The sequence below is a fragment of the Corella eumyota genome, chromosome 2 (genome assembly GCF_963082875.1).
Source record: "Corella eumyota chromosome 2, kaCorEumy4.1, whole genome shotgun sequence".
In the NCBI taxonomy this organism is placed as follows: Eukaryota; Metazoa; Chordata; class Ascidiacea; order Phlebobranchia; family Corellidae; genus Corella; species Corella eumyota.
In genome coordinates, this window is record NC_137491.1 from 13968086 (window position 1) to 13989426 (window position 21341).

The 21341-nt window shown below is 29.6% G+C and overlaps 2 protein-coding genes across 3 annotated transcripts; both read left to right on the top strand.

The window, feature by feature from the left end:
• Positions 1–19: 19 nt before the first annotated feature.
• LOC145743127 (uncharacterized) lies at positions 20–5257 on the top strand. 2 transcript variants are annotated; one of them, XM_082561030.1, is made up of 11 exons: positions 20–147; positions 627–785; positions 1107–1230; positions 1529–1821; positions 1887–1943; positions 2231–2341; positions 2894–2936; positions 3015–3108; positions 3215–3417; positions 4340–4424; positions 4626–5257. In XM_082561030.1, the coding sequence occupies exons 1-11, from the start codon at positions 139–141 to the stop codon at positions 4675–4677; spliced, it is 1230 nt and encodes a 409-aa protein (XP_082417156.1). In that variant the 5' UTR covers positions 20–138; the 3' UTR covers positions 4678–5257. The 2 variants fall into 2 exon arrangements, with proteins under 2 accessions (XP_082417156.1, XP_082417157.1); XM_082561031.1 differs by having other exon boundaries at positions 1529–1732; positions 1891–1943.
• A 1045-nt stretch (positions 5258–6302) lies between these two features.
• Positions 6303–13117, top strand: LOC145743855 (aminopeptidase N-like). The gene is made up of 21 exons (XM_082561911.1): positions 6303–6473; positions 6605–6951; positions 7015–7199; positions 7438–7588; positions 8271–8393; positions 8723–8849; positions 9195–9349; positions 9625–9738; positions 9976–10179; positions 10293–10358; positions 10466–10659; positions 10783–10862; positions 11002–11132; positions 11212–11267; positions 11362–11509; positions 11596–11672; positions 11818–11925; positions 12080–12247; positions 12323–12463; positions 12609–12690; positions 12789–13117. Exons 1-21 carry the CDS (start codon positions 6362–6364, stop codon positions 12945–12947), a joined length of 2928 nt encoding a protein of 975 aa, XP_082418037.1. The 5' UTR covers positions 6303–6361; the 3' UTR covers positions 12948–13117.
• The last annotated feature ends 8224 nt before the right edge of the window (positions 13118–21341 follow it).

Genomic DNA, 21341 nt, shown 5'->3' on the forward strand with positions numbered 1-21341 from the left:
TACCGAATTGCAGTAAAAATCTTGCTCGATGTAAATAAATGAAGAAACGAAAGCAGCTATAGGCTGATAGGCAGGCATTTTGTAATAATAAGAAAAACAAGTTAGTTTGATATCTTATGAAAAAATTCTTTTAAAAATATGACAAGTGTAAGTTATTTTTACTTTGGTGTCTGATTTAATGTCTGATTTTATTTGATTTGTTTCTGTCCGCTTTTGTTCAAGCTAGTCTGCTGTCCATGTCACTCATGTATATATATTTTTTTTTATATATCTTTATCCTCGATATGGGAAAGTCGAATGCGCGACTTAAACATAGAGTAACAACTGTTACTCCGACCCATTCTCGAGTTGCCTTTGGCAGTTTGGGATATTATAGATTATAATTGCCCGGTAATTATGCTGCTGATTAAGTCTGGCTCAGTAGGAGTTCAGACCGTTTATAGCTTCTTACTCAAGGGCGCTACAACATGAAAGCAGTGGGGATTAAACCCACGACTTCATTGTGGTGGTTGAATATATGGCAGTATGGACAATAGACGTGGCATGGTCATGCAGTCGTGGATGGAAACTCACTTACAACTTGATATAACTGTTTAGTCTAATTAAAACTATTTTTAAAATTTAAGGAAAATTGTTCACCGCTTAATTTATTGGCTCAGGCTTGCCAAAGTGTAAATTGTGGGAATCCAACTTATACAGAAGTTTTGCAGTCAACAAACAAAATTTGTTCCAAAACTATAAAACCTAAACATACACATAAACAGGAAAAAAAATGTTTATCAAAGGTGAAACAACAAAATTTTATTTTTTATTTAAAGTTAGAGTATCACTTGTAATTAACTGTTTTCAAATGAACTTTTCAACCTAATGGCCTTCGCTAAATCTTTTTTGTAAATTCTGGTCTATGCCAAGTTATTTTGTACTTTACTGTTCTAAAGTTTTTAAAGGATTGTAAATTACAAGTGATGCAATGTTTTAATATTGTTACCACTAAATTTGTTCACTATTATACATTTACTTACATAAGTCCTTTTTTTTAAATTAACAAGTTGTAAAAGTAAAGATTAACATCAAATATACAAAATAATAAAATTAGAAATTTTTAGCCTCGAAGCATTCAACCACAACCTGCTTCTAATTTTCTTATTCATCAAAACCCAATCTCACAACTCAATACCTCAAAATTAACCAAATTAATTTATTTGTTTGAATCTCACAGCAATGTAAATGGTAAGTTTTAAGTAGGCCTATATTAAAACAATACCAGTTGTTTTTTTATAATACTAGCAATGTGGGGTAGTGGTAGGAATACTTAGATTTACCGTGTGGCCTATTGAACATGGCAATAAATTATTGAAACATTTTTTTAAACTATTTTAAACCGCCAATAAAAACTAGAGGCTGGTTAAAGGTAATGAATTTAACTCAATGTTCAGGTTATTAAAGTGTAAAATTAAACAATCACATTTTTAAACTTATAATTGATTTATTTTTTTATATAATACAAACCTAAAAAAATATTTTTTAGAGGTTGGTTTACCTCCATCTCTAACACCAACAACGCAAAACAATCCTTTTGAACAAAATTGTAATTTATACCTTAACAAGAATGTAACCCCAAACCCTGTGATAAATGGTGGTGAACAGAAACAAACTGCAGCTAGGAATTCTTATTTGAATGTTCAACAAATTTACAATGACTGTTTGCAAAATTTAACAGTTCAAAATGCGAGTAAACAGCAAAATAATGTTTCTTGTTCAAATTTAAAAATAGGCAGCGAACAGTCATTTGTTCAAGTCACAATACCACCAAACACATCGGTAAAAATTAATTTTTTTTATTTTTACTTCTATGGATTTTTTTAATTGTTTACTTTATGTTACAGCCAGAAGCTTTGCAGAAAATAATTTTAATGACTTTACAAGCTGCTCAGCAGTACAAGGTAATTAATAGGTTTTTTTATTTTTGTAGAGTTATGTACTGGTATTTGACGCAATACTATATTTATATCCTTAATATTTTGACCTGCATTTTGTTATTGACATTAGTCTATACAAAATGCAACATTACCGCCTAAACTTGTAGTAACAATTCTTACTTTAAACCAGCTTTGAGTTGTAAACCAAAGATCTCATGTGGCGAAGATAAAACTATTTACCACTACAATTTATATTATAAATTAAAGTATATAAAAAGTTTACAGTTTTACTAAAATATTTTATGTTTTAGATTTCAGGAGCTCAGGATCCCATTGTTATAACTGGTGCTGTATCTGAGAATAATATTAAAAATAAAACATCTGACGCAGTGAAAGATATTTTAAATAACTCAAGTCTAAAAGTAAGTAAATTATTAAATTTTAAACTCTTAATTAATAAGGTTGTTTTTTTTTAAAGAAATCTGACAAAAAATTGAATTCCCAAAAAGCCCCATTTTTCAATAATGAATCCATTTTATAGTAACCCTAGTCTAGCCCAACTCTTTTCTAGAGAATTTTAGTTTTTAGAAAAATCTCTATTCAGTCAAATAGTTTTCGGTAATATGGAAGAACTTTTTTTCGAAAATATCCTTTTTTAAAAGGTAAAATAACCAGCAGTGTCGTGTGATTTAACAGCATAGTGTAGTGGTCAAACACTTTGCTTCACTAGATGAGGTTGTTGGTTTAATCCCCACTGATTTCAAACTGTAGCATCTTTAAGTAAGGCACTATAAAACGATATGATTCCCTGCTAAACCAACTCTTATTTAGCAGCTGGATTATTGGGCAATTATAATCTTAAACTGCCAAAGGCAACTCAATTTTTTGGCTAATTTATGTTACTCTATGTTTAGGTCATGAAGTTGACCTTTCCACACCAAGGATAAATAAATATAAAAAAGTCTTTTTTTTAGGAAACAGTGTTGAATGCTGTTTCAGATCTTGGAAAATTAGATAGTAAGTTTGATACTGACGGTATACAACATACTATTTTTAACTTTTATTAAACCTTAACCCCCAAAAAACTATTTTCAGGAAAGTTGCACAGCCAGGTTTCTAACTCAAAACCCCATGTTCAAAAACAAACAAGAACGCCATGTGAATGCCCAAATTGCTTAAATATTGGAAGGTATTATTCTAAGACAGATCATGATTTTTTAAATACAATTACCTTTGTATAATAATTTAAAACTTTTTTGTATTTATTTTAAAAATGCTTTAATTATTTTTTTTAGGCGAAGATCGTTTTCGTCTCGATACCCTCGCATTCATATTTGCCATTACAAGGACTGCATGAAAAAATACACGAAAACCAGCCACTTGCGTGCGCACTTGAGGTCGCACACCGGGGAAAAACCGTACAAGTGTTCAAACAAAGATTGTAACCGGAGTTTTGCCCGCTCGGACGATCTTTTACGCCACAATAGGACACATACAGGTACGTACATTAAACTTAGGCAGATATTGTTATATGTTATTTAAAAAAATTGGCATTGGGTAACAAGACAAAAGGTTTCGTGTTCAAATCGCACTTAATCCACACTTTTAAACCTTTAAAACTGGCGTTTACAGTTAGTATAAAAATGTCAGAAATCGCACTTTTTTAAAATAAAATATATAACTGGACTATTATACAATATAACTGGACTATTATACAAAAGGTAATATGAAAAATATTAGGTTATCTTGAAATATGCTTTTAAGTAAAGCATTTTTTTCGTAAAACCGTAGCCTAAAAGTGTTGTGGTTAACAAATTTAAAATGTTTTTATTTTTTTTTTTCATTTTATGGCTCAGCCTGAAAATCTGCAAATTAATATTTAAACATTAGTCTTTTTTTTAAATTAATATTTATTTTATAAAAAATATGCGTTATCATGTGCTTGTTACATCTATTACACTTCTTTCTTTGATTATATTGAAAGAGACAAACAAACAATGTTTGCAATGACTCGTTAAAATAGAATGGATAACTTATTATTGTGTGTTTAATGGTGTAACTCGAAAAACAAGGTATGAGTAGTGAGGGAGGACCGCCTTTAATTTTAGGAACTTTCGTTATCAGTAAAACAAGCTGACCAACCCGATTTTGAAGTGCTAATTCTAAACATTGTTTTTAGTTCGCGTTAATACATCTATTTGTCATACTTAAAACCATTTCACCGAATGGACATTGTCACGAAAAACAAATTTAAAAACGACATTTTACCAAAATCGAAGTTAATATTTTTCTCCTGGCTTATTGTTAGTAAAATGATGCTTATGTATTTTGGTCAAGTGTGAATTGGTAAAATTGTTTTCGGTGATATGACAGTAACCCCAAATATTATAAGTATTAATTTTTAAATTGTTTTGGTTAAGGTGAAAAAAGATTTGGTTGTCACATTTGCGGACGTTCATTTACCAGAAGTGATCATTATGTTAAACACAGACGTGTACATCAAAAGTAAGAAAAAAAATCTTAAGATATTTAAAATCTAATAAAATTATGAAAAACTAATTTACTAAAAGGTAAATGTATATTTTTTATACTTTTTGCGCCTTTATCTAAATTAAAAGGGTACTTATTCTTCTAACTGCACGTTGTACATATAGTAATTTTCAGTCTGCAATGTAAAAAAATGATTTTTTTTTATTATTTTCATAGAACTTTAGCAAGATTGGAAAATTTAGAAAAAAATGAGTCCGACAAATTGTAATAAAAGGTTTCTGCTTTTACTTCAAGTTCATTCTTTTTTTATTTAAGCCCAATTCAGTTATGTTGAAAAATACAATTTTTAGGTTATTTACTTTTTTTGTAAATGGTTTAAATTTTTTTTTGCCTTTGGTTATAAAAAAAAATTACTTTTTTGCTTTAAAAATGAAACTTATCTCAAGTTAATATGTTTAATAGCCTTTGTTAAATGACAAAGTATATTTAAAAATGTACGAGTTTTTTTATACTGGGATTGGTGTTTTTAAACTCTTTTGTATTATTTTTGTCGTATTTAAAACTGTGCTTTATAAATGCCTGGCAATGTAAAAGACTTGGAGATATTTGGTTTGTATCAATAAGGTTACCCTGAAAGCACTGTTTACATTTGCATATATTATGTTTATACTGATTACTTTGTAGTTCACAGTCCTTAAACTAATTTTTTAACCCTACGGTCCTTGCTTAATTTCCTGTTACTTTTACGGATCTTTAAATTATATATTTACATACTTAAATCGTAATTATAAACCCTAACTCTATAATAAATGTTAGGAGGACTGTAACCTACAAGTAAATTGTTTAGATTAGCTGCAAAAAGTTATAATTTAATTTTAAAATAAATAACATCAAACCGAATTATAAATCTTAAAAACAATAAAAAATTTGAGTAGTATGAATTAAGGAATAAAATTAAAACGCATTCGTTTAATGTAGCATTATAAATTCGCCTTTGTGTAAACAAAAGCCCCTAATGTATGATGATCGTAACAAAGTTATTTCCTTCAAATTATTTATAAACAATTGTGTCAAGTCATAGCGCGTCTAAATCATTAGCAAACATATTAGTTAAATATAATTTTTTTCTATATACAGTAACAAAAAAATGCGATGGGGTAAAAATGGTACGGAGTAAATATAATGAAAACTGGACTGTGATTTAATTGTTAAGTGTCTTAGACGAAATTTACCAAAAAAAAATAATATTCTTTTAAGTTAAAAGTATTGTAGCAATTATGGCCCTATTATTTAAAAAAAAGCAAATTTATTTAATAATTGTGTAATTTACATAATTTGTTACACCTAATTCACACGATATAATATAACATACAAGGTATACACTCGGTTTACTATTTAGTTCATTTATATAATATCAAAATATAAATTCCCAAACGTAAATGATTTACATCAGCCCTTATTAAATTAAAATTGAAAGTTGTAGTTGTAAATGGTTTTACTAACCGAGGTTTAAACGATCCAAATATCAATTTCATCATCATAATCATATAGGCTTGATCGAAAACGTCTCCAGAGATTTTGGTTATATGATTCGACATTCAGATCTTTTATTTTTTAACCTGTAATGAATCTGTTTTTTTGTTTAAACACAAAACTAGGTCTTAAAATTTGTGGTTGAAATTACTGTAGAATATGGAATATCGTATCGTGTACGTATTACTGTAAAGCTGATATGACACAAAATGTTATGCAATGTATATTGACATAATAAGTGGAAAGCCTATAAAAAGAAATTCCTGCCGCGTGCCCTTTATTCCAGGCAGGATCATGTTTAGATATCACCTCGTGTCGCAGGAATAAGAGTAAACGATTTTAAGTAATAGACACAATATATTTTAAATGTGTAATTTTTTTAAATATGCTTGTTTTAGAATCGTTTTAGTTTTTAGTTTATGCTAAAGTATTTGCATTTAAAATATTCTGAAGACAGCAAAAATATGGGGAAACTCGTTATTAGTAAAGCAGCGGCAGTTGCCTATATCGTCGTTACATTGTTAATTATTTGTAAGTAAATCGATTATACGTAATAAATAAAATATTAAATAAAAGTGTTACCCAAATTAATTAAAAAAAATCAATTCCTCAAAAAATATTGTTAATTTCTTTGTTAAGCTTTATTGTTATCGATTATTTAGTGGCAGTTGGTCTTCTTGTTGGTTTGGTCGGAAGACCAGAACCTACAGTTGTGGTGGTTCCGGCTACCACGACCACAAAAAAACCAGCAACAACAACCACCTCGACACTTCCACAGTCAACCACTGATGTACCAGATGGACCATGGCGTAATATAAGATTGCCAACCAATCTGGTTCCTAGTCATTACATGGTTGATTTGCAACCAGTATTGGTTCCTGGTGTGGATGGTAAATATTGGTTTAATGGAACCAGTGAAGTTACATTTATGGCAACAGAAGACACAGATTATATCATCATACAAACCAACAAGTTGGAATATTCTCACGTTTCAGTAAAAAACAGCAATGTAAGCAAATATTTGCAATTACTTAAAAAGTGACGGAAGTTAACGTTACATGGTTTGTTTTAGGGTGACAATGTTGACATTGGGGAATACTGGTTGTATGATACAAACCAATTCTTGATAGTGCCTTTGGTGAACACTATGGCAAACGGTAGTGAGTATATTTTGCGGACTGAGTTTATGGGCGAGCTGGCTGCTGATTTAGGCGGATTGTACCGAAGTACTTTTGTCAACGATAAAGGCGTTGAAACGTAAGAAATTAAAACTACAATTCGCGTTTCTTTTAAAAAGAAATCATTCAATAGAAAATTAAAACATATTTTTAATAATATACAGCACAGCTCATAAAAATAACGAAACTCTTTTTGTAAAGGTACCATGTGGTGTCATGTGATAATATTAACGGTTAGGCAAACACATAGCAATAAATTTTTACTGTTTTATATTGCTTATTTTACTGAATTTTAACAATTTTTACTTTGTTATTAGAGTCATAGCAACTACGCAAATGCAACCTACTGACGCAAGAAAGGCGTTTCCTTGCTTTGACGAGCCTGCGTTAAAGGCAACTTTTGATATTTTTTTGTGGCACCAGGACCCCAATTTTGCTCTTTCAAACATGCCAAACGTAACGACAGAGGTACTTTAAAATTATTTAGTGTTTTTATACTTGTATTAATTTAAAAAAAAGATTATTTTGTAAGGAGTCGCACCAAAAGATAGCCAAATATGAATCAAAGTAAATATTTTTCAAAAATAGCGACGTAGTTAAAAAAAGCAAAATTGTGTTTGAATGCAAACATTCTTTTGTTTTCATTGTGTTCTGGTAAAAAATTGCAATAGGATCACATTGTAATTGCATAGAAAATCGTCCTTTCAATAGTACAATGAACCCGAAATGTCTTTTATGTCGGCAAATTTGTGGCCGTTTTAAGATTCTAAAGTAAAGAAACGCGCCTTGAATAGCAATGCAGTTGTTAAACATTTAATGTTTAATCTGTTGAAATATTAGCGTTTTAATTGTATTTGGGATCGACAAGTGGCATTGGTGGGACTCGAACATAAAAACCCTTTTTATCTTTTTTTGCCTTATCACCTTAAGGTAATAGGTTTTAATATTTTAATTGGGTAGCTTGTAATATTGTGACGTGTTTGAACTATCCATGAACGCCGGGCTCAAGGGCGAATAGTGTGGCAATGATGCGGCTCGAACCCGAAACCGTTCGGCTTGCCATGACCGCTTAACCACACTTATCGCCACTCGAACAACCTTTCGATACCCAATGATATGATGTATATAACAAAAATATTTTTGTTTTAAGGATATGGGCAACAATTGGAAACGAACAAGGTTTAATAAAACTGTAGTCATGAGCACTTATTTGCTTGCATTTGTGGTGTGCGATTTTGACTACGTTGAAAGCTTTTCTAATAGAAGTGTACAGGTAAAAACTTAACTTTTCCAATGCAATCGAGAATGCTTTAGTTTTTTTACACTTATTCATTCGAAAATTTGGGTATTTACATGGCACCCCTTGTTTTTTTGTCCGCTTAATGTTTAAACTTACAATAAATACCTAAGTTTATAGTTTAATATGAGTTAATCATTACATAGTTCTAAATGTAAGGCTTTTATGACCAAGCACGTTGCGTCTTCTTATTAAATCAGTAAATTTTCTTTAAACTAATAAATAAACTTAAATACAAAATTAACAAAAAAGTATATAAATCATATTTTTTATTTAAACAAAAAACTTATTTTAAATATGTTCAGACTCGAATTTACGCGAGACCGCAGCAAGTTATGGAAGGCAATGCGGATTATGCAAAAAATATTACTCCAGTTATCCTCGATTATTTCACAGATTACTTTGATGTCGATTATCCTTTACCCAAATCAGGTAACTGGTAACTAAAACAAACAACAGATTTACAAATTAATCTATTCCTACTAACCCATAAGTTAAACGATCGTTATAATATTTAGTATAGCTTGATTTTTTTTAAACCAATTCTGTTTAATGTTGTATGTATTAAAATTTAATGTACCAAGTTTGGGTTATCAGGTAAGGTAGGACAAGATAGACAGTTAGAGGCGCATGGTGTAGCATCTGTGTGACTCGAAATCGAAACATCTATCTTGCACCTTACCGGGTGCGATGGCAACACCACCGAAATAAGATCAAAAATGATCTTTGATTTAATATAAAACTTGTCACATTTCATTAAAAATATATATTATAAAGATCAAATTGCCGTTCCTGATTTCGCCGCTGGTGCGATGGAAAATTGGGGATTGGTTATCTACCGCGAGACGGCGCTGTTGTATAACCCTGCTATTAATTCGGCTTCCAACCAACAGAGAGTTGCTGTCGTTGTCTCTCATGAACTTGCCCATCAGGTAAACAGCATCATTTATTAAACCTGAATATTTAAAAAACAAACTAATTTTTTTGCGACACACCCGAATAATAAACCGGTATTAAACAATGCAAAACGCCTTTTAAAACAAAAATTACATTATCGGATATAGCCCATAAAAAATGAATTCCCCTATTCTAAAATAAAATATTAAAAAATAATTACTTCTTTAGTATTATTTTTAAGCGGTAAATTCACATTTGGATATTTTACACTTTTTTTAACATATATTTTGCAAATTTTTATTATTTTTAGTGGTTTGGAAATCTGATAAGCCCACTTTGGTGGGACGAACTTTGGTTAAATGAGGGATTTGCGAGTTATGTGGAATATCTCGGTGTGGATATAGTGCAACCTACATGGGGAATGGTAAAAATAGAGTACAGCATTTAAGCGGTTTTAAATAAAGCAAATACTGTTTTATTTTTAAAAATATTTTGCTACAGTCTTATGTTTATTGTTATTTTATAACATGCTTTTGTAGTGTTTTTACGAACAAAGACTTCATTAAGGTCATTTTATGCAGAAAACTAAATCTTGAATAGGTACTATTTGCTGCCAAGTTTAAATATATACATTCTTTAATATGATTTATTTTGTTAAAAGATGGACCAATTTGTAGTAGTTGATCTTCACCGATCATTTGATGTTGATGCACTAACAACTTCTCGACCAATTGTTGCTCTGGACGTCGAAACTCCGTTCGATATAAACGCCTTGTTTGATACTATATCATATAGCAAGGGAGCTTGCATAATTCGAATGATAAACCAGTTTACAGGGGAAAACGCATTTAAACTCGGATTAACGGTTTGCATTTAATTTTTGTACTTTTATGCTTTAGAATTTATAAATTTTTTTAAAATTTTGCTTAGAATTTCACTTGTTAAAAATTGTATTGTTTTATTTTGACAACATTGCAGAATTATTTAAATGAATATGCATATGGACCTGTCAACCACTACGATCTATTTGCGTTTTGGGAAGCGGTAAGTAAATCAACATAACCTCAATTTGTTTATTTTATAATTATTTATTTACCAGTCAAAATAAAGTGAAGTTAAAGTTGAATAATAATATTTTTATGTTTTTGTAGGCAATGAAGATCCTCGGCGTAACGCCGTTGCCTCCTGGTGATGGATTTGTTGACGCTATGAACACTTGGACTTTACAAATGGGGTTCCCTGTTGTAAAAATGGAGCGTGTTAGTGTATCCGAAGTTCAAGTAACACAACAAAGATTTCTACTCGACGGTACAGCTGACAAAACAGAGCCACCTAGCAATTACAGGTATGTATGAATCAAAGCTTAACCCAACTTATTTCCGGTTGTGACGTTTTTGTCGGCCTTAACTTGTCACTAAAATTTTAAATGAACAAAACAGTTGTTGTATTTATTTGATGTGGTTTTTAGTTACAAATGGGATATTCCTTTTTGGTACAAAGAGGAGAATAAAATGAACAGAACATTCATGTGGATAGATCGAAATCAAGGTAAAAATACATTATACCATCCTTAATTTAATAGGAAAGTTGTTACTATATATAAATTTACAAATAACTTAATGCTCGATAGTCTAAAAAATCAACGTTTAATGTCATTTAATTATTTTTGTTATGTGTTTATTTACAGCTACTTACACTCTTAATATTCCGAATACTGATTTTTACATTGGAAACTATGAAGCTTATGGATACTACCGAGTTAATTATGATAAGGATAATTGGCAAAAAATTATTAGGCAACTGGATTCAAACTACACTGTTAGTTTAATATAACTTTTTTAACTCCAAAAGTTACAACTCTTTTAAATTTTCATTTATTCGTTAAATTTTTTTTAAGGTAATTCCTATTAAAAGTCGAGCACAGTTAATTGACGATGCGTTTAACCTTGCTAGGTAAGGTTTTATATTGATATTTAAATTAATATAAAAACTACCTTATTAACACCGGTTAAGTAATATATTAAAATTGGTTGGGTAATTTTTGTAGGGCTGGTGAGCTTGATTATACCACAGCACTTGACACCACAAAGTTTTTGCGAGAAGATTTAGAGTACATAGCATGGGAGAGTGCTTTGGATGTCTTAGCCTACTTTGATTTAGTTTTAGGAAGATCAAAAGTGTATGGGGTTTATTCGGTTAGAGTTTTAACTTAATATTTTAAACTTATTTTTTATTTTATATGTTCGTTTTCTTTTGTAATGTATAATTTACTACTTTTTAGGAATATCTTTCGTATTTAGTAAAACCAGTTTATAACAAGATCGGGTGGGAAGATACCACGTTATCTCATTTAGAACAGTAAGTTTTAAACCCACTATTTAAAAAACAAAATTATCAGATATCATTTTTATAGACATTTTAAAAGATTGCCAAGTATGTTTTAGTTCTTTAAAAAAAATTTTTACCGTTTAAGCTAATAGTTTATTTATTTTTGTGGTAAAAGATATCAACAAGTAAATGCGATTGGCGTTGCCTGTTCTCATAGCAACAAAAACTGTACGACAACCGCTACAAACGAGTTTAACAACTGGATGACAACAGATATAAATAAGTATACAATAAAGATTAATTTTAAACTTAGTCTATGTATACTTTGTTTATTAATTTGAAAATTTATTTATATGTTTGTTGTTTTAGCTTTATCAATTAGGATCCTAATTGTCGATACCCTTAAATAAGATATTAGTAACTATTTACGTTTTTAGAATTTCACCAAACTTAAGGTCAGTTGTATATTGCCAAGCTATAGCAAATGGTGGATCTAACGAATGGGATTTCGTATTCCAAAAATATTTAAACGAAACAAACTCCCAAGAAAGAGCGAAATTGGAATACGCTTTGGCATGCACTCAAATTCCATGGGTTGTACGGAGGTAAAATAAAAAAAATAAAAAAAATTAATTTTGCCAAAATGTTTTACTGATCGTCTGCTTTTATTTTTAATACAGATTTTTGGATTACGTTCTAAACGAAACCTATGTTCGAAAGCAAGATGTATCATCAGTCCTTCAAGACCTTTGCTATAATGAATATGCTCGAGATATTACTTGGGATCACATACGACAAAATTGGGATTACATTTACAACATGTAAGAGAACCTTTATTTTAAAACTGGTTAAAATAATAACAGTATTACAAAATGTTTTCACTCTAAATTTGACACCTATTGCTTATGTTTATATATCACACATTTGTTTTTCTAAAGAGTAAAGGTCATATTTAAATATTTTTAGCTATGGAACAGGATTCTTTTCCTTCAGTGGAATAATAACTGGGTGCACATCTCATTTTTCGACGGAGTTTGAATTGCAAGAGGTTGTTATTTGGTTACATAATTTACAATTAGTTTTAGCCTACATATCCCATCATTTACCATAACACACTTACAATATAATTTGATCTCTACTTTTTAGCTTGAGGAATTCAAAGTCGATAATATTGACAAACTTGGATCTGGCGTTCAGTCAGTTGAGCAAGCCATCGAAACAACTAAGACCAATATTCAATGGAGGACAGATAATGAAGATACAGTATTTAACTGGCTTACTGATTTTGTGGCTACAATACATTAATTATATAGGGAAATAACTTTTAATTAGCCTTAACCTATAACATTATATTATTGAGTTAATTACATGCTAATTTATAAAATATCAAGTTTTAAAATTAAAAAAACTCTATTTTTTCGCATATTTGTGTACACATTATGGTTTGAAAGATGTTTGTATAAAATAATAAACACAATTAATCACTTCGTTAATGAAGAAATTTAAAAACGGTCATCTTGAGGCTTCTGGCAAAAAAATAATACTTGAGGCTTCTGGCAAAAAAATAGCGAAAAAAAATCTAATTTAAATGTCGTAAAATTATTTATTAACGACAGGTATTTTAAAACACTATATAAGCCTGTTCACATGATCGTGGTTAAAACATTTTAAGATTGGTTTCGAAATGCAAAAAAGCGCTAATTTTAAATTCTGATATGCGCTTAGTTTACATGCGTCAGCTTAAGCATTATTAAGTAACTCAGTTGGCAGTTCGTGTACGCTAATACCAGTAGTAATCGTAAGTAATTTAATAAAGCGTAAAACATGTATCAAAAGCGTACATTAGCTGACTTGTTTTATAAACATTTTTGAAAATCAAAAGTCCATAGACTTGAACTTGTAGGCTTGAATATATTAGAAATACTGGGTCACGTATGTTGTCCGGTTCTAGATAAAACATAATTACATACGGCTCTTCGAAATTCTCCCGCCTGGATTACGGTGCGAGAGAATTCTTACCTATAGAGAACGGTTCGTCAGAATTCTTTGCTATGGCGAGCAACGTTGTTTTCTCTTTGTTGGGGACTTGTCTGCTAATTAACAACAAACTTAGATAGAGTTGGGGTAACGGTATATATATTTAAAGCACTTAGATGATGTCTGCAAAGGTAAAACAATCGTCAGTGTTCAGAAAGTCCACTTTAAACAATAGGTCTTGTTTTACGACTACTAATTAGCAACAAGTGTACAGCCCAATTTAAGACTTAATTGAACTTATAGCTGTTATATTAAACCATATTACCCCAGAATGTGGTAGTTTATACCGGATGTATATTATTTATTGTATTTTATGTAGAATAGTTACACTTTTACAAGTAGAAAGAACACATAAAAATTAGACACAAAAAAATATGATAAACGGCACGTTGTTTTGTCTAGAGCCGGACCAACATACATGATCCAAAATACTAAATTGCTAGCCAAAAATTCAAATTTTTGTTTAGAAACCGTGTTTGAGTTTCAAAATTACCGATGTTGTTTAGAAGCTGGAGAATTTTTTTCAGCAAACCGGCCCTTTTTTTAGAAAACAGGACAATTTTTTTATAGAACAAGACATTTTTTTTAAAGCTGGACAATTTTTTCAGAATCTGGACAATTGTTTTCAGCAAACCGGCTTTTTTTTCAGAAAACAGGACAATTTTTTTTTATAGGACAAGACATAATTTTAAAAAATTGGGCATTTATGCTGTTTTACGGTGGTGTTAGTTTGATCTGTTATAAATAAGTCTTATCTTATCTTTGGTTATAATTTAAATTAAAAGTAAATGAGTTACCTTTAAAAAATTATTTTGCTATAAAATGACTACTTGTACAGCTATGTACTTTGTTTAAAATAATTTGGTACGTTTTTTAGTAGTTCTTAAATTGAATTAAAGTTTTTTAAACAAAAAACGTTAAGCACTATTGGTATTAAATTTTATGTTTAAATAATTTTATGGATTAAACCTGTTTTTGAGAAGTTTATGCATGTTATTTGTATGTTTTAAAAGAATTTTACATTATTTATTATTTTATAACAATCTTATTTGTGCTGATTTATTTGGTTGTGTCGTATAAATAAATGGTAAACAATAAAAAGTTTAAATTCCATTGTTTTTTTAACCTTTAAATATCTTACTAAAATAACCGCAAAGCCTTTTACCTATTTTTAGTATTTTCTTTTACTTTTTTCATTAGTGTTGCCCTTTTTCCAAGCTTTGTCAATTTTCGAAATATGTTTTATTTTACTCACTTTATATAAGAAATGATAATATTTATATAAGATTTATAAAACACTGGATAATTGCAAAGTACCTATTTCGATGTACGTTTCCCATGTAGCAAAATTTGGGTCTTGATGCCATATAAAAATAAAGGTAAACTTTAACGCAAATTTTAAAGGTAAACTTCAAAGAAAATCTTTTTCTTTTTTTCTTTTTTAAATAAGGCCTATCCAATTAAAAATATTTAAAAAGTAACAACTGTCTTATGGTTAAGTTTTGCTTTTTATGCTAAGTTTGTTTTCTGCAAAATAAATTAAAAAAAAGTACAACAAACGGCTCAGAGAGGGCAAAGTAGAGTTTTTTTTCTATGTCTGCCAGCATATGAACTTACGACGTTGTGCGTCACGTGACTCGCGAGCGAGGGGAATTTCTCTATTTACAATATTTACCTTCAAATTTCGATATCTCAAAAACTACTTGACCAATTTTTAAAATATTGGTATCCTCGTGTAAGTTGAAAAAAATCCAACATAATTAAAAAAGAAACTCTGTGACCATCTCTTTAAGTAAACAAAATTTTTTTTGATCTTAAAAATAAACATAAAATTAACACAAGAAATATAAAAATATCACTTCAATGATCCTCAATTATTTCACAAATTACTTTCTATATATTATTCGGGAAGGTGGAATTTAAGGAAATAAAAATTTTAAAAACAGAAAATAAAGGAAAAATAAGACTCGAAAATAAAAAAGCGATTGAAAAAAACGAAAAAGAAGAAAAAAAGGCAAAAAAGAGAGACTAAATCATAAAAAAAATTTTCTTTACTTTTTATCACCCCTTTTTCCGACAACTCGGTTACTCTTTACCGAAGTCAAGTGACTAATAGCCGAAACAAATAAAAAACAATACATAACAGATTCTTTTATTTTTAGTTACCCCAATGTTAAAAATATGTTAATATTTTAGGGTAAGTTTAGTATGAGTCAATTGTTTTGACCCAAATGTAAGGCAATTTAATTATACCCTATTATGTTTTAAGTTGTATGTATATATTATGTTTAAGTTGTAGGTACCACGATGCCATAGTCGTATATGCGTCACTTTTAGACAATCAATATAAAATATACCACATTTTGGTTAAATACATAAATAAGTTAAAGATTAACTTGCCGCTTCTGATTTCACTGCTGGTGCGATGGTAATTAGAAAATGGTTCTACCGCTAGACGGTGCTGATGTAAAACCCTGCCATTAATTCGGCTTTCAAACTTAGTTAACGACATTTTTGGGCTTTTTTTAATATATATTTTTTCTTTTTTTTGATCATTTCTCTTTCAAAAAACAATACCTCAAAAATGTTTGGGCGTAAAAATGTATTAATTTTTGTTAAACGGATTTCAGTTAAATTTTTAGTTTTTCTATATAGACGAAATTTTTGTAAATCGAAAAAATCGCGTTTTTATTACATGTGACAAAATTGGGAGTACATTTACTTACAAAATGTAAAAAAAATTAAAACTAGTTAAATTAGTTACAGTATTACGAAAAGTTCACAATTGAAATTTGGCACACATTTCTTCTTTAACAGTATCATTTTTTTTCATGGACTAAAGGTAATTTTTAAATACCTTTTAATCCAAAGTTTTAATTTATCTGTAAAGTTGATCAAGTATTGCAAAAGTGTAAAAAACAATCTTTTTACTTTTTAACCTGTTGGAAGAAAAATTAGCGAAATAAAACTTACTTTAAAATGTCGTTAAGGTTGTCAGTTAACGACCTTTGTTTTAAAACACTGTCATATAATAATTGTAATTAAATGTTTAAAATGCTTAGACCATAGGCACTTTGACCTTATTAGTTGTTGTAAAAAATAATTTTTTAATTAGTTTGGACGCGTCTGACCTTTTCTACATACAGTTACATTAGCACTCCGAGGCGTAGTAATAATAAATTTAAATTGTTAAAATTTATCCTGTATATATTATACTTAAGTAGCCGAATTGTAGTTGCATTTTTGCTGTCACTTTAAAGCTGATTAATTAAAGATTTGTGGCATTTCCCTCTAATGTTTATAAGTAAAAAATTACCTAAGTTTGTTACTAATTACTAATCAAAAATTCTGGCAACGTTTTTGACGTTCTTAATTGATTGTCGCTTAAAATCTGACTAGCGATATAACGTTTTAATGTCATTAATTGTACGAATAACTAAGCACGAGGATGTTGTTATGAAATTAACCTTTTGACGTAACAAAGACCGTACGGTGTTCGTGATAGACATTTTTAATTCCATGTCTGGTTTTATACCATATAAAATATACATTAACGTTTGCTTTAGTATCCAAAATCAAAGCTTTACATAGTTTTCATTAAAAAATGTACTTGTTTTTACATATAACTAAAATGCATAAAAAAATTAACAAATAAAACGCGATACAGATCTTAAAAATCATAGGCTTGCTGAGCCTGCTTAAATTGCAAGCTTTAACTCGCTTCGCTGATGCGTTACAGCAAACTCACCGGGGTTGGGTATCTTTGTTCAAAAATGGTTTAGATTTTTAAAGTCTTTGTCAGCATAACCTCTTTTTAATTTTTGTACGTTCTTTAAAAAACAACTGATGTGAGTTACGGATAATTGCCCGCTATTAATCAAATAAAGAGAAGCATTCTAACAATTTTAATCTCACTTAAACCACTAACATGAAAATAGCAACCTTCCAGCTAAAGTCTTTTACATAATAAATGTCCAACCAAAGTTTGGATATAAAACTTAAGAATTTTAACTTACGCAACAATTTTTGACGGTAAGAAAAATTTGGTTTTTAAAAGCACGAAATGCAGATCAGCTCGAAGCATTTCCAAAAAACGAGGGGAATTTATTTGCCCTTTGATTTTATATATTCAGCACTCGCAAATTAGTTTTTCGAATCTTTGTTTTTTTATTATTTTTTGCGGGGAATGGGTAAAATCTGCAAATTGCAAAACAAAATTCCTAATTAACCCAAAGGTTAGCAAGTTCGCCTTTTTCGTATTTACCAGGTTAAATTTGACACTTCAGTGCCGGAGTTGAATGGTTTTGCAATTCAAATTTGTGAGCAAGTATACGATTGTGTTTCCTTTTATGAAGCCCATAAATAAACACGTGATTAGTGATGCAGTACAAACTTGTTGTACAGATAAAACAATTCTGTGTTTAAAACAAAATTAAAAAATGCGCCAAAAAGTTATTTATTGCAGTTTTTTGGCGGTCCTTTAAGTAAAATTAAATAATTAAACGGAGGCAGGGTAAAGCGCCATTAAAGAACTACATGGTCTATTAGTTCACATCACTCACCGATACTTTAAGTACTATAAACAAAACATGTAATTTGAAGATAACGTGTTTTAGTTTTTTTCACCGAAAATTTAAACTATTTTAAAGATAAGATTTTGCATTACCCAATAAGGTCAGTCTATAGCCAAAATTCCCATATATTAAGAGCAGTAAAACGGAAGCATTAGTAGCAAAATATTTACTTTTTGGCATATTCAAATTGTTAAAACTTGATTCGATGGAAAAGTAAGACAAGCCTTGACGATTGATTAATAACTATATCCTTCTTTTCCCACTGGACGTTAAAAAACTATTTATCATAAATAATAAATGTCTGAGATGCTATTTTAAGTGAAAGTAGTCTTAACAGGGGTGATTACAAGGCATTGTCTTAAAATTTGTAAATAGTAATTACATTGCGTTTTTAATTATATGTTCTTTTGTTTGCATTACCTACCATAAAATTACCGTGTTACACGTAAAAATTAAAACATTGTAAAGGAGAATAAGAATTAAAACCAAAATTGTAAAAACTATCAAAAAACTGTGAATAAAATTTACCTATCTGTGCTTTTAAACATGTACATTTATAAACTTAATATCCTTATGCCCCAGCGCAAATATAATACTAAAATAATATTACAGTTATTTTCAACACATGATTATGTTTTTATTTAGGAACTGTAAAATCTAGTTTTTTATTAGTCAAATCCAAGGGTATTTTTAGGTTGTGTGATTTATTGGCTTAAACAACCGTAAATTCTGTTATAAATTATTCACGTTTAAGTTTTAAACCTGAAAGGTTAAATTAATTACTTTTGTTTCTTCGGCGGAATTCGTAAATAATGAATTGCTATATAAAGCGATTATTTTTTAATACCGCTTAGACGAACAGAAGGTCGCTTTGTGTCGCTTACCAACGAAAGGTAATAACAATTAAACATGAACGGGCTTATAGGTTACTTGTTATTTTAATGCATATTTTATTTAGTGGACGTGTATTAACACCAAGCGCTTAATTTTCAAAGCCATTTGTTCGGAAAGGTTTTTAATGCAGTTAATTCCCATATGTAAAGCCCTACTATGGGTTATAAATAGAATGTGGTTGATCATTCGGCACATTAGTTAAAAGTGTACCATTCACAGCGCGTTTAAATTGTGCAACTTAGTTAGTTAATAGTAAATGCTATGTAAAATTGTATACGTTATGTTTAATCTTATAGTTTATTTATAAAAATACTAACGGAAAAAAGTTATGTTTACGTTCATGACTGTTATCAGTAAATAGATGATGCTAACAATGTAATACTGAAGCCTTTGAATTTTCGGAAATGAGTAAACCTATAAACAATGTTTAAACTAATTTAATAACGGCAATCACCTCAGCTTGCAAAAAAAGATGTATAAATCTATTTAAATAATATTTATTTATTTAATATTTAATATTTATTTTTAATGGTACGAGTGAGATTAGATTTTTTTATTTTTTTTTTAAACAATTAAGTTGTGTCCGGCCATGTTTTTTTTAACATGTTACGTAATTACCGGTAATACATAAGTGAATGTAATTATGCCGGTCTGTATTGATACACTTAAATACGTAGTTGTTTTTATAATAACCAATTTAACTTATTATGTGGCCGGGGTATATGGTAGTACAATAAATACTTGTAACTTTTATTATTTTAAAGCAGTTAAATTCTTCTAAAATGTATGGGGGTTGTGTGTAAAAAAAATAAATGAATTTTTTACTTGTTTTAAGGAATACTTGAGGTGCCCTGTAATCTATCATACCCAGACTTCAAGTAAAATTGGGTCATGTTTAACTTGCAAAGCCCATGTTTTAACAACGCAGCTAGATAACAGAAAAAAAAACTTTTTCAACGAGTAAAAAGGTTTGCCACCTTTTTAACGTAGAAGGTTTATTTGAAAAAAGATAGGTAACGCATCGGCATGCACTTTGCCAGTCTATGAAAATAATTCCCTTTTTCTTTTTTTCTACCGACCCTTAGGCGTGGTTTTTATTTTTTTACAGTTTAACTGCGTCTGTGTAACTGCTGTGGTAATATATAAAGTGTATTTGTTTTCGTAAAGCGACATAACATTTATTTCGTAAAAATATGCGGTTGGAAGTGTTACTACAGTTGGGTTTTTAAAAGGTTTTAACCACGTTTGTAATTCATTAACGAAACTCTTTGTGGGCAAAGCTTTACTTTCGAATAACATGTTACAGTACTGTTGATTATCATGTTAATTGACTTACAGAATAACATGTAGTAGCTGGGGGCTGGTTAGAAAAGAAAGTAAATTAAATGGGAATTATTATCTTAGGAAGTTTACAAGTTTAGTTATTAATAACTAGCTCGATAGATTATTTGGTTTAGAAAACTTTAAAATCAGAATGATGTATTTTTAAACAACTGAATTTAATAAATCGTATTTTTTGCAAATACAAACTTGACAACATTAAATGTGCAATTTGTTAGCAAGTATTACGAAACCAAATATTTGGTTAAAAAATAGCTAATAAAATAATAATGCGAAATTGTTATTTATTTATGGATTAGTCATTATACGCAGTCATGAACAAGCTTGTGTTTATGGCAAACAAACAATTCACCTAATACAGACGTCGGACTGCGTAAACGAAGTAAATATGCTGTAATCGTTTAAGTTAGGATTAAAAAAGTTCACTCTACCAATCGTTTGCTTATCTTAACCACGTTTTTTACAACGTAATTTATGTACGACAGACAAGTTGACCAGTAAATCTTATTCGATAATTTATTAAGTGTGTACGTGGCCCATCCTCGCATATGTGTTCGTGTCTTATAATAAATTACTTCGTTGTTATATTAAAAGGATTCGCCTTTTACGGTTAAAAATATTAAAAAGCTTTTACTTTTTTGGTGGTTACTAGTGTTTTTACATTTCTATCGTCACGAGACTGCTTCGTTTATATATGTGTCGCACCGCAGTGTTGTAATACATGTTCTAAAGCACCACTAAAGGTGTTTAAAGTTTTTCAGACTGTCGGTATTACGTTAGAAATAAAGTTACTAAAATAGAATAGGGAATATATAGACAAAAATCGATAGAAAATTACCGTTTTTTCGCTATC